General features: G+C 42.9%; 1 protein-coding gene across 2 annotated transcripts; it reads right to left on the bottom strand.

Moving 5' to 3' along the window:
* Nucleotides 1–200: 200 nt before the first annotated feature.
* LOC122802480 (beta-enolase-like) lies at nt 201–12791 on the bottom strand. 2 transcript variants are annotated; one of them, XM_044072127.1, is made up of 13 exons: nt 12612–12645; nt 11976–11981; nt 10725–10814; nt 9181–9276; nt 8625–8683; nt 8451–8520; nt 8229–8362; nt 6682–6904; nt 2284–2481; nt 1807–2008; nt 1508–1616; nt 757–815; nt 201–362 (listed from the first exon to the last, which is right to left on the bottom strand). In XM_044072127.1, exons 3-13 carry the CDS (start codon nt 10807–10809, stop codon nt 257–259), a joined length of 1341 nt encoding a protein of 446 aa, XP_043928062.1. In that variant the 5' UTR covers nt 10810–10814; nt 11976–11981; nt 12612–12645; the 3' UTR covers nt 201–256. The 2 variants fall into 2 exon arrangements, with proteins under 2 accessions (XP_043928062.1, XP_043928061.1); XM_044072126.1 differs by lacking the exons at nt 11976–11981; nt 12612–12645 and adding an exon at nt 12697–12791.
* Nucleotides 12792–13174: the final 383 nt, after the last annotated feature.

Genomic DNA, 13174 nt, shown 5'->3' with positions numbered 1-13174 from the left:
ATCAGAAGTACTCAGTACCAGCTCACACACAGGGGAGGGTGACTGACCAGTGTGCTTGCTTTGAGAGAATGTGCCTACACCCCCCCATTCTTTGGAAGCAGATTCCTCTACAAGCAATGGCTAGGTAACCCAAGTCAGAAAAAACAGCACAAGTATCTGAACCCTACATTTGGGGAGAGAAAAAACACACGAACACCATAGTAGTTTGAGGAATTTTAATTTTAATCTCAAAACCAACAGGCTTAAGCAGGCATCACTATTCGGATTGTACATTTACTAAAGCTGGTGCAGCACTCTTTCTAGCCTTTGGGTTTCGGAAATCTTGTCCTGCAAAGTGAGCATCACCAAGCTCTTCCTCAATCCTAAAAAAAAAAAAAAAGACAGCAATTGTTAAATTTGGAAGGGCACATTATACAAGCCTCAATCTGGATCCCAGAAAGAGCATAGCAGACCTACTAGGACACCCTCCCCAGTACACATTTGGGGTCACTTGTGGGTGCTTTCCACTACAATAATGTGGAAAGCATGACAGCTCAGCAAGTTTTAACTGCAGCAGACACCAATGGCAAAAGTTACGCAAGACTTAGAAAAAGCTTTCACAGCTTTGAACCACAAAGTAAAGTTTCCCAGCAGTTGGGTAAATGCAGTGTTCCAAGTATCCCACTTTGTACCAGCAACAGTACTAAATGTTAGTTCCCCTTGCCCCTGCAGAAAACTGACAAACTTTCAGAACACTTTAAGGTGTTAAAGACATACCTCAGTAGCTGGTTATATTTTGCCAAACGTTCAGATCTGCAAGGGGCACCAGTTTTGATCTAGAAAAAAAAAAATGGTTGCACAGATTACATTCAGTTCAGTCTCCCCCACCCCAAACATTTGTATTTTGTGCTTCACCCTTAGTATTGTTAAGGGTCACTTCATAAAATTGGTGCCCAGCAAAACCTCATTAATTTTTGGCCCATTCTGTAGCGACAGTTACTGTTTAGAGTAATGCACATTACCATTAATACCACTTTGTAAGCTGCTAGTCCTAGAGTTGTCTTTAGAGGTCAGACTAGCAAGCAGTGCCCACTTTCAAAATGTGAAAGTGGAACTGGCCAAAACCTGCCCAGTTTAGTGGCAACTAGGCATTATGCCAAAGCAGTTCTCAGCTGTAGAATCTGCCATTCATTTTACCAAAGAAATAAGCTAACAGCAATACACGAGGTTTAAATGAAGGACTTCAGTTGCAAACAGCAAAGCCTCTACTACTCTTAGAAAATGTTTGCAGGTATGAACTAAGATCTAGTATGAGAAGGGTCTATTTTGTACACGTCAATCCACACATTCAAAAAGCAGTGCAGAAAACTAAAGTTAGACATTTCAACATGGTTGTAAATTCACTGTAAATGGGCAAGAATTTACAAATGTAAATAGCAGCTTTGCTAAATGCCTTCTATTAGTTAGATGGTTCATTGCAAATTGTGCCACAGAGGACTTTAGTAAAGAAGTTAGCAATACAACTTACCTGTCCAGTGCAGAGTCCCACTACAAGGTCAGCAATGAATGTATCCTCAGTTTCTCCTGACCGATGACTAACCATGACTCCCCAACCATTCTGCTGGGCCAACTTACAGCTAGAAGAAAAATAAAGATAGTCAAAGCTGCTGCAACAAATAGGAGTCTAGGCCTGCAGTTTAGTTTCTGTAACTACATGCAATAGGGACTCTGTACCCCTTATACCTCTGATTAGACAAGCTATGCTACAGAAAGTGTAGAAACCCCCTTGGCACATTAGATTTGTGCCCAAAAATGTAGTATGCTTACGCCTGGATTGCTTCTGTGACAGAGCCAATCTGGTTGACCTTCAATAGTAAACAGTTGCAGGCCTTCTCTTCCACAGCTTTCTGAATTCTCTTTGGGTTGGTAACTGTCAGGTCATCCCCTACGATCTGGATATTCACACTACTGGTCAGCAATTTCCAGTTTTCCCAGTCATCTTGTTCAAAGGGGTCTTCAATGGAGACAACTAATGAGTTAAACAATAAGAGTATAAGTATTGCTAGCTAGCACACCTTAATTCGCTACTAAATTTGGGGCACCAGTAAGCTCCCATTTTACATCCAAGATTTTGGCCTTCCCCTTCAGGGGGCATTCTATCATTTTTTCCACAAAAGACCTCTAACCAATTCATTTAATAAAAGATAATAGCCAGACAGACAAGTGAGTTCACTTCTGGAGTGAAAAGGCTAAAATGTTTGCCAGTATAACTAACCCTACACCAGCCAACTTAAAAAAAGTTACCTGGGTAATTATCAATGAAGCCTTTGTAAATGTTGCCAAGTTGCTCCCCAGTGATGTAACGGCTGGGGTCATCTGGTGACTTGAAGTCCAGGTCATACTTTCCATTGCGGTAGAATTCAGAAGCAGCTACATCCATGCCAATCACAATCTTGTCAGGATAGCCAGCCTTCTCAATAGCAGATTTCAGGAGCTCCAAAGCTGAAGTGTAAAATATAGAATATGAAGCCACCTAGCAAGACAAGTCCAATGTAAACCTAGCATTATGTCCCACATCACTGTTGCAGTATTCCTTAAAGGGATGTCCCACCCCAGGCAGCCTGTCACTCAGCCAGTATAGATAAGCTTGAAAAGTTTATGCTGTACATCTATGCCCTCCATTCAGGATATACATATGCACCTACCCAGACCTTTTGCCAACAGTTCAGGTGGCATTTCATTCTTGGCCTGATCACAAGGGTTCAGGTCATCCAAGACCCTAGTGATGTCAGTGTGGGAAGCAGATTGACAACGATTGTCATGAACAGGGTCTTGGGCACTTCCCCATGAACACTTTGTATCTGTAAGGCATTTGTGCCCAAGACATTCAGAAGCAGTCTTCCTAGCCATTTATCTTGAAAAATCTGTGCCCCCCCACAGATATCCTGCTTAGTAAGCAGGCCTAGAAGTCTGTGCCAGATTCAGCTGTCCAGCCCCCACTGGACATCCCTCTAGAAGTAGGCAATAGCTATGTAGGTCCTCAGTGTTGGATTCCTCTACAGAGACCCTGCCAGAGGCTGGCACCATGTCAGAGGTTTTGTTGGCATCTGCTCCAGATGTAAAGGGGGAACCATCTTCTGAGGGTCCTAGAACAATTTCAGATACTGGTCAGAAGGAAGTTCTAGGTTCTCCAATCTCAAAGTTCAGAACCTCTGAGGCAGATGTCCCTTCCAAGACAAGGGAAGCAGGTTTCAGCTGATCCTATGGATCCTGAACAGGAATGGCAAGAGTTTACTTGGCTCTTGTTCTCTGCCTTAATTGCCCTAAATCTCTTAAACTGGTTTCGATACATGCTCCTTCTTGGAGCACTACCCCTTTAATAGTAGGGAGAACTGGATTCCTTGTTCTGAGGAGTCTGTCCTTTGATGCCTTTGCCTTATGGTTCTGATGAAGTCAGTCAAGGAGATGGGAGGGGGGGCACAAATGCTAGGATGACTGACAGGGATCCAAGTGCTTTCCTTCAGATGGATACTAAAGGAAATCAGCAGTTCCTCCTGTTGGCTGCTTTGTTAAATATACTTTCACAGTTGTTTCCAAGCCACCTGATTTTCAGCCTCCTGCTCCCAAGAAACTTGACAGGTTCTCTAATGTTCAAGGATTGTTTAAATCTCATTCTGTTAATCCTGCTGTGGTATTAGTTTCTTCTGACAAAACTAAACTTTTGCTCTTCCAAACTATGGCCTGGCAAGGCTAGCAGGGCAATGGAGTGTATTGGCAGGACAATGCTTCTACTTTCATCCTTCAGGTTCAGACCCACATGACCAGGTATGCTCTGGCCATGGTTACTTACTCTTGCCAAGTTCTCTGCCCTCCCAAATTGGGATGGCAAATCCTCAGTTTTAGGTTATGCTTCAGTGGCTTGCCACATGTGGCTGCTGCCAGCCCTTCCAGGGCTGTGGCCATGCTGCTCCCAGCCCTTCCAGGGCCATGGCTTTTGGGTCCATAGAGAGGTGCCTTTCTTCACCTTCTCCATTCTATTCCTGGAGACATTACAACCAAGTTGTGGGATGATCCTTTGGAGTATACTCTTGGGACTGCTGCTACAGACTTCAGTCTAACATTTAAGCTCTTGCAAGGCTTTGCCCATTTGTCTTATCCCAATTACAAATTGGCTTTTTTTGTTCAAAGGCAACACCACCAGGTCTCAAGGGCAGGAAGGGTGGAAGGCAGGCCCCTCCAAGGCTTCAGACTTGTGGCCCAAGCTTCCTTTATCTGATAAAGCCTGCTTCTTTTGACAATTTGCCCTCCCCCTTTAGACCAGGTTCCTTTGTCTTTTGAAAAAAGACATCACTTTCAAATTCTTGGGTTTTTAATGTCAGGGTTACTGCATGGCATGAAGTCTTTCTGGGATTTCTCAGCTTTGTGATGTTCTAGGGCCCCTGTTGAACCAAGGGACTAAACTGTTCCCCCTTTAAATCAGATGGGGTTTTATTAGAGGACATTCCTGGTTCTTCAAAAGGGCACCTGGAAGACATTTTGATCTCTCCTAGCTCAAACACCTTGCGATCCCCACTTTTTTGGATGCTTACTCTCCTTCTCCAATTACCCCAGCTTTTCTGCCATCCTTTGATGTAGACTGGGCAAACAGGGAAATGAAAGCATGTTTCAATCCATCTTCCTCCTTTTAATTCCCTGCATTACCCTTTGACCACTCTACTGCCCCAAGAGTGGTCACAAAAGGCCTAGCTCCAAGACTTCAGCAGTGCCAAGGCATTCAGATTTCTGAAATCTGGAGGACCTGTTGCTTCAGGTGCCTTGTTGCAGACCACCTCTTCAAAGTCTGGTTTTACATCAGCTTCCAGAACTTCTCCAGACTCCCTCTCAGGATCACATGCATCTGGGTTTCAGGGATTTAGGACAGTGCCCATGTTGGCCTTACACCTTCTGAAGGAATAGTTGACAGCCTGCCATACCAGACAGTTTTCATGTCCCGAATTCATGGCCTGTACTATTCAGATGCTTCCTCTTACCAGACTTCATATGCAGAAGCAGTAACTGTACAGTTTTGCACCTTCACTTTTAATAGCGTACCTCTCCTTCAGTCTCAAGGAGTGATTAAGAGTTTACTCAAACCAGGCCAGGATTTGCAGCCTCCACTCAAAGTTCAGATGCCTTGGACATTGTGTGGTGGTGGTGGGGAGGGTAATCTTGTCACCTGAAGGTTCAGGGTCTTTGGCCTCCTCATCAGAAATCATAAGAGGGCTCAAGATTCCAAGCCCTTCAGGCTTTCCACCGGATGTCCTCTTCAGTCAAGCAGGGTGCATGAAATCTTGATCTGCAGGATGGCACTTCAGGCTTGACAAGTGAATCCTTCAGGCAGTATACTACTCCTTCAGAGCACAATCTTGTGGCAGACTTACTGAGCAGGTTCAAAACACAGGCGCATGAATGGATGCTTCAGAGACTATTCCCCAGTATCTTTTTACCTCCCCTCTGAACAGGCAGTTTCTTCTCCTGTTTTCAGTGCTATGCCATAAGGCCTGGATGAAGGACCCTACCCTTTCTGTGGAAGGGGAGGATTCTTTGCTTTCCCCTGTTCCACTACTGAGTCCTGCAAATAATAAAAAAAAACACACACACGACTAGCCAAAAATCTGGTTAGAAACTCCTTTTGGCCAAGACAGTACTGGTTCCCCCCTCAATGCATCTGGACAGGGGCAACCACTACAAGTTACCACACCGGTTGATCTCCTTACAGGAGAAGGGCACTCAATCCCACTTGTCTATTCTAAAACTGTCATTGTGATAATGTTTGATCCCTTTCAGCCAACTGTTTGAGGATATGCTCAGGGTTTCACAGGGGGAAAGGGAACACTCAACCAGAAAGTTCTGAATGAAGGCATAGTGAGTGTCATGCCACATTTAACCTGGAGCCTTGTTCAGTGGGGGGCCCTCTGGTCTTGTCACTTGCTCTTGTCTGGCTGAACCTATTTATGGGGAGGCCCATTGTCAATGGCTGCCACTCTGTCCTTAAAGGCATCCTGCCTATTAAGCTTCCAACGAAACCCATTCCTCCTCCTTGGGACCTTAATTTCAGTTCTGGGTAGTTGCATACCTGCCCCTCTTTCATGCCCTACATTCTGTATGATGATATACACCCACAAGAGATTTAATCTTCTCCATACTAGCTGAGTGACAGGCTGCCTGGAGCAGGACATCCCTTACAGGAATACTCTGGTACAGTTTTACACAACTATACTCTTCTCACTCCCTAAAATTTAGGGAAACTTCCACCTTAAAATTCAGAAGCCATACGGTGCTTACAGAAGCAAGCACTGGGATACTAGCAAATGTTCATGGATACCTGGGAAGAAGCTCTAGTGGTAAGGAACTTTCTTCAAAAAAACTGAACGTTCTAAATTTTAGATGTACAGATGCATGATAGGAAATCCAATTTTCATTGAGAAAGTTTGCTTAAAATAGAAATGGCAATATAGAATGACTCAACTTGAAAGGATTTGGTAATCATGGAATTTGAACATTTTAGTATTCTGCCATGGACCTTTAAGCCTAGTGTTTCCTCTCCATAGTACATGACACCAATACAAGAATGCTTGCATGGCTCCTCCACCAATCCCTGCTAGAGCTTTAACTGGATCAGCTGTAGAAGTCTGAATTGGGAGTGAACTGCAACTACCATACCTTCATTGTTTTCCAAGATGTTGGGTGCAAAGCCACCCTCGTCACCCACATTAGTGGCATCCTTTCCATACTTCTCCTTGATTACATCCTTCAGGTTGTGGTAGACCTCTGCACCGATGCGCATGGCTTCCTTAAAGCTGGATGCCCCTACTGGTAAGATCATGAACTCCTGCATAGCTAGCTTGTTGCCAGCATGGGAACCTCCATTGATTACATTAAAGGCCTAAAACAAAAGCATGACAGCATGTTAAGACAAGACATGGTCATTGCTGGCCTCCACCCATGCTCCCTTTACCTGCTCCCCATGCCCTCTATGGTCTCTGCAGAGTATGGTTATCTTAAGGTGCTGGTAATTACTTCCCTTGGCTAGCATACATTCCCCTCTTGCACCTGTTCTGAATCAGATCCACAACCCCCATGAAGTAGCTTTAAATGCTTGTCTGCTAGCTCTAACCCCCCCTTCTTTCCTCCCTTTAAACAGGCCCCCTGTTTGCATTTCTGATGGTCTTGTGCACCAGTATCAGTTGTGGGCAATACCCTCCCCTTCTCTGGAAGGTTATCCTTAGAATGGGACATCTGACTTCCAGCCCCTTTTGCTGCTTTCCCTTTAGCCCATTCACTGACCAAGTAGTGGCCAGTTTCTGGCCATTTGTCATGCTAGTGGACCTCCATCATTACACCCCATTGAAGAGCCAGTCTGCGTTGCTCCCTATTGTTCCTCACTCTACCGGTTCAAGGGCAGTACTAAAGTCTTGACTGCTGCTTGGTGACAAGGTAGAGTAACTTCCATGATGGAGCCACACCCCATTTAGACTTAAGCACTTTACTCCCAAGGTTTACTGAGGCACCTACAAAGCACCAAGAAAGAAACCCTTTAACATTTTCCCTTCTTAATCCATTTTGGGAACTCACTTCACCCAGTCTAGTCCTACTTACCCCTTTCAAGGTAAACTCCCTCAGTTATATAGCTATTCTATTTTATAAGAACTCTTCCCACACTATGCCCAAAGAGTAAATGGATACAAGAGTCTTAGTTGCCCCAATAACACACTATTTTAATCTTGTGCTTTCACAAGCAAAAATGACAAAACCCTATGCCTGGAGCAAACTGGACAGGACTGGCATTCAGTTTGTGAATGCTGATATTGCATCAGCACTCCATGAGCCTTATTCAGAAGGCAATGGGGTAAGCTGCTTCATACAATTGAATTAAGCAGTTTCTACAATTCTCCAGAGAATGCAGAAAGTGGAGGGCACCAGACTGGGGAGCTACACTACACCACAGAACTCAGCTAGGGCCACAGAACTGCACTAGGGCAGTGCCTTGGTTAGGCAGACATCCAGTTACAATCTTGCATTAGTTAAACCTTTCAGTCCCACTCCACCCCTTCTTTGCAATAGAAGTCCCTTACTACCCAGCTTTCATCTTATGAAGTCTTCAACTGCACAGCAATTCCTCAATGCCAAATACTACAGACATACCCCAGAAACTAACTACACCTACTCAGTGGTGCATGATAATTACAGCCAAGATGTAATACACTTACAGGAACAGGCAAGATAATATCTTCATTCCCAGCCAAGTCAGCAATATGGCGGTAGAGTGGGACACCCTTCTCAGCAGCACCAGCTTTGCAGACAGCTAATGAAACTCCCAGGATTGCATTTGCACCAAAGTTTGCTGAAATTAAAAGTTTAGAATACCAAGCAATCAATATGAATTAGAGCTAAATGAAAAACTGCAGATTTGCATGAAGATAAATTCTTACATTTATTTTCTGTTCCATCAAGCTCTAGCATGAACTTGTCCACCACCTCCTGTTCCACAACATTCAGTTTCTGTAATAGTAAGAAAGCTTAGAGTGTGAATCAATTAAACCTCTGTCCAAACAGTCCCAACATCCAGGTACCTTCCTTTCCAAGGCTAGCACATTCAGACTTACCTTTTCAAAAATAGCTGGTGAAATTGTGGTGTTGATGTGCTCTACTGCCTTTGTAACACCTGTGGACAAGTGGAAATGCAAATAAACTGGCCAATGTATAGCAAGTTACATTCAATAACCATTGGTTTAACCTATGCTGATAATCACCTGTCAGCCAACAGCCCAGTCAATCCCTTCCAGTAGATCAAGGGAGGAAGAGGAACATTCAGGCAGCCAACATGCACAGGGTTTAGTACTTCAAGGGCATGTCACTTGAGGTGATGAACACCTGACCCATCTAAGCCAGTACCCCCCCCCCCCAAGTAGTTTGTATCTCTGATAAAGTCCACATTGGAAACACCTTCCCACTGCCACTTAAAGCATACTAAATTCATTAATCTTAGCCTCAGGCCACCTACACTATGCTTTTAGTCCTAGTCAGACTATATATTTATACTTCCATTGCAAATGTAGACTCAACTATAATAGCAGGAGAACATGTGACATACCCACAGAAGTTATCCCACTGATCAGTCTGCATGCTTCCATTAATTTATAGCAGTGACAAGTTTCTTACCTTTGCCCAAGTACCGAGCCTTGTCCCCATCTCGTAGCTCAAGAGCTTCATAGATGCCTGTTGATGCACCACTAGGAACAGCTGCCCGGAAGAGACCTGGAGAGAAAGTGCCACATTAATATCATTGAAGTGGTAGTTCCACTGCCCCAAGGGCTCGCTCAGTTACTCATGTTTCACAGAGCTGAGCAAAAATACAAGAGTGCAGTATTACAAGGCTAGGCAGAACCTACAGACATTTGTTAGGGCCTGGAATCAAAACAGCCATCTTGTTCCCTGGCAAGAGAATGGAATAGAGTATTCATCTTGCTGGTTCTGCAGAACAAGTAACTCATTTCATGCAAGTAACCCCTACTCCCCTTCATTAATTTTATTATTAGTGCCAAAGGGAAGTATCCCCCCTTACCTACTTGTGCTCCACTGGAGCACTGGTCATATTTGTAGCAAGATTCATCTCCCTTCTTCCAGGAAGACCAGAGGTAACCAACTTTTCACTCTACTCTAGCTCCTACAGTCACCTGAGCCACCAGTAAAATCACCCGAAATCACTACCAAGTGAGGCTATCAAGTATTACCCAATCACGGTCTAAATACCATACACTAGAAGTGCCCACCTTCTGTAACCTGCAGTAGTTTGTATGGGAGGCTCATCACTTGAGCTGGATATTTACCAAGCTTGTCATGAAGTCCATGGTGTACCAACATTTAGGCAGGTGGTTGTCTAGAGGTAAATTTCCTTAAAAATTCAAGCACCTCATATTCCAGCTACCCTGTCACTTACCTGAGGGTATTGATTTTTGCAGCGTTCTCAGCTGCCCTGCCTCTGTTGAGTCTTTGTACATGAAGAGGTACTGGCTTACTGCTGCAATCCAGGATTTTCTAGCTACCATTCAGGAGTACTAATCATGGATTGCACAACTCCACTAACCATCCCTAGTCTAGAACATTGCACAACTCCACTAACCATCCCTCTAGAACATGGCACCAATACACTGCAGCACATACTTTTCTACAGTGAAAAAACTAGTGTGCATTCTCATGCAGTCATCTGAGGCTCCTATTACATAGTATTCCCTGTGGGTGTAGCACCTAGTTCTAGCAGATGTATCCAGGGATTTATTAGTAACATGGACAATGGCTGCTAGTGCCTCCCTGATATCTAGTATTTTTAAAGAATTCTAAAACGAAAGAGCTGCCAACATTACTTTTCTGCATGCAGGAATACACTAACCATTCAGCAATTTCAATGGAGAATACTTCACATCATGATTAATCATGCTCACATGAATACATACAATGTTTTCATATTTAGACTGATTTTTCCTACCCAAAAAACTTTGGAAGGCTGGTTCAGATAGTCGACATGTGGATAATAGACTACTGTATACCAAACCTTCCAGTTTGCATTTGACTAGATTTATGTGCAGTTTCTGGTTTTACTTATGAAAAGGGGATTATAGTACCATGTAGCAGATAAAGGCACATTTACATAATTTAGGTCTTTAAATTTAAGTCAGAGATTCATCCTACAATGAAAGGATTCTCACCTTTGTCAGTGTGCAAGTCAACCTCCACTGTGGGGTTACCACGAGAGTCCAAAATTTCACGAGCGTGGATCTTTCTGATAGACATTGTCCCTATAGAATAGGAAAAATTCTGTCAAACCATTACCTACATCAGTTCAGTCTAACCAGAACCACCACAGTGACCCAACACCTTTAGATCTCAATAAGATTGTCATGTTACTCTTCAATGTAGGTGCCAAATACATTAATAGAAAACTTTTGTCTGAGCTACCTTAAGCACTAGACAACATAGATGTTAAAGCCAAAAAACATTACCAAAACCACTTCCAGACTTAATCCAAGCCAGTCAGGCATCTAGAAGTCTGAATAAGGAACCCAATGTCACCCTGTTGTAGTGATACTTCCATTCCTGCCTAGACACTAACTGGCAGGCTACCACTGTAGGTCACAGTACTCTACCTAAGCCTCAGAGCCAGTAAAATATATCACTACAGTTTTCAGAAGTTCAGCTCAAATAAAAGGATGCTATCTGTAAATCTTTTAAGAAAAATTTGCAGGCTTTTATAAGATACCAACTACCAGGGAAAGAAACACCCCTCCAGAGAGGTGGTGCTTGAACTAAAGCTTAACAGCATAACTGCAGAAGTTCAACTCTTCCCAGTTCATCAGGGAGAAAAGGCTTGTGTAGTATTAGTACTGCAACTGGTAAAAGTTCTTGTTACAGGTTTTGGCTAGCAACATCCACTTGTCAAGTTGTCAAATAGTGGATTGGCTAGTTGGACAGCCAACAAGAGGTTAATTAGGTCTTCAGTCACTACAATAATAAATACATAATCTCTAAAATATCTTGTCAAGTGTCCTTCACACATTACATCTCCTTGTAGGTTAGGTGCAGGATTCCATAGCACCAAGATAAACAAATACACCATATACTAAGTGAAAAAAAGAAGACAGGTAACCCCCCAAAAAAAACACCACAACATACTCTGGTTTAACAGGGTGGGGAAAATGCCTCCCCTACTGAGACACAGTATGTCCAGTACAAAGTGTGAATTAATGACCACTAGCTTCAAGCTTCCTACAGATGGACATCAATCCCCCACATCTCAAAGGGTGTGGATCAGAGACAGAAGAGCTACAGTATCCTTCACACACTTAGTCAGGGGATCAGACAGGTATAAGACCATGTTCTAAACAGGAGCTAGGACTAGAGAAAGGTCAAACCCTTACTCCAGATAAATGGGATCCTTCAGCAGAACAAGCAGCACACACCAGTCTCCAAATACCCCTTTAGGAGACAAATCACCCACTTATTTACAGATATGTTTGCAGGAAGTCAGCTTCTTTGCTCAAACATAATTTTTAAAAAGCCAACATTGGGGAATTGGAGAAAGGACCAGAAGTCAGGATAAGCTTGAAACAATCACCTCTAAATTGCTTTTCCAGACTAGATTGTGAATTAATGTGCATTTCTTTAAGTTAGAAAAAAACACCACTCAAGACTGACATTGACTATACTCCAGAGCAAAGGAACTGGAAAAAAGCAGTGTTGATTAAGCCAAGCTGCTTTAGTTAAGACTTGGTAGCATTAATAAGCCACCACTCAGATTAATTTAACATGCAGATTTGTCTGGCACAACATATCCTCAAGTCACTTTTTGGGTAGAGAACCTTCTCAAAAATCAGAAATACACATGAGGACACTAACCTAAAAGAAGACAGCCATGAAATCATATACTCCTGTAGTTTCTACTTTAAGCAAGTAGGACACTAAATTTAAACTTGGAGCAAAGAATTGCACAATCAACAACTTGCATACAGTAGTTTAGAGCCAAACAAAAAAGTCACTCTCACCTAGTAAACAAATCTAAACAAGCCATAATTTAAAACATTAAATTGCAACACCTTAAAAAAAATAGCAGTGCAAGACACAGCTTCACAAAGATCAGTAGATTAAATATATATATATATATAAAATTATAAACTAGATTACCCAAATTAAGCCTGTCCACACAAATAAAAAATTTTCACCCAGATAACACCACAGTACACCCCACTTCTTCCATGCCTGCCTTTTATACTTCAGTGATACTTGCCTGCCCCTCCCCCATCAGAGACTCATATCCCATTTTGATTGGCTTACTGATCACTATGGTAACATCAGTAAAGGGCTATGTGAGCACTGAAGCTGAATCAAAATGCAGCACAGACACCCAGGAGTCAAAGACAGTGTGAATGTTTGTTTAAAGTAGGGTATTATGTCAACTAGGAAGTAACTCTGGTAATGGCACTAACTTCTAATAAAAGCTCCTCAGGTGTTAACCATTTGTGAAATCGTATAACCTCACTCAACTACAGGGCACCTCGACCACAGTAAGTTGGTTGGGAATAGTGATCAGCAGTCCCAGGTTATAAGACTATTCTTTTTATTTTTATTCTGCCATTAATAAATACTTTGTAGCAGAATTATG

The sequence above is a fragment of the Protopterus annectens genome, chromosome 5.part0 (genome assembly GCF_019279795.1).
Source record: "Protopterus annectens isolate FY-2018-M chromosome 5.part0, PAN1.0, whole genome shotgun sequence".
NCBI lineage: Eukaryota > Metazoa > Chordata > Ceratodontiformes > Protopteridae > Protopterus > Protopterus annectens.
The sequence above is the reverse complement of the archived record's forward strand: the minus strand, read 5'-3'. Positions and strand labels throughout refer to the sequence as shown.

Bases quoted from the DNA above. Each gene is read 5' to 3' on its own strand.
- LOC122802480 (XM_044072126.1), bottom strand. From the start codon at position 10,809: ATGTCTATCAGAAAGATCCACGCTCGTGAAATTTTGGACTCTCGTGGT. The intron at 9,277-10,724 runs GTGAGAATCCTT...CTTTCTCTCCAG, and splicing joins TGACTTGCACACTGACAAAG to GTCTCTTCCGGGCAGCTGTT. The intron at 2,482-6,681 runs GTATGGTAGTTG...TTTACACTTCAG, and splicing joins CATCTTGGAAAACAATGAAG to CTTTGGAGCTCCTGAAATCT.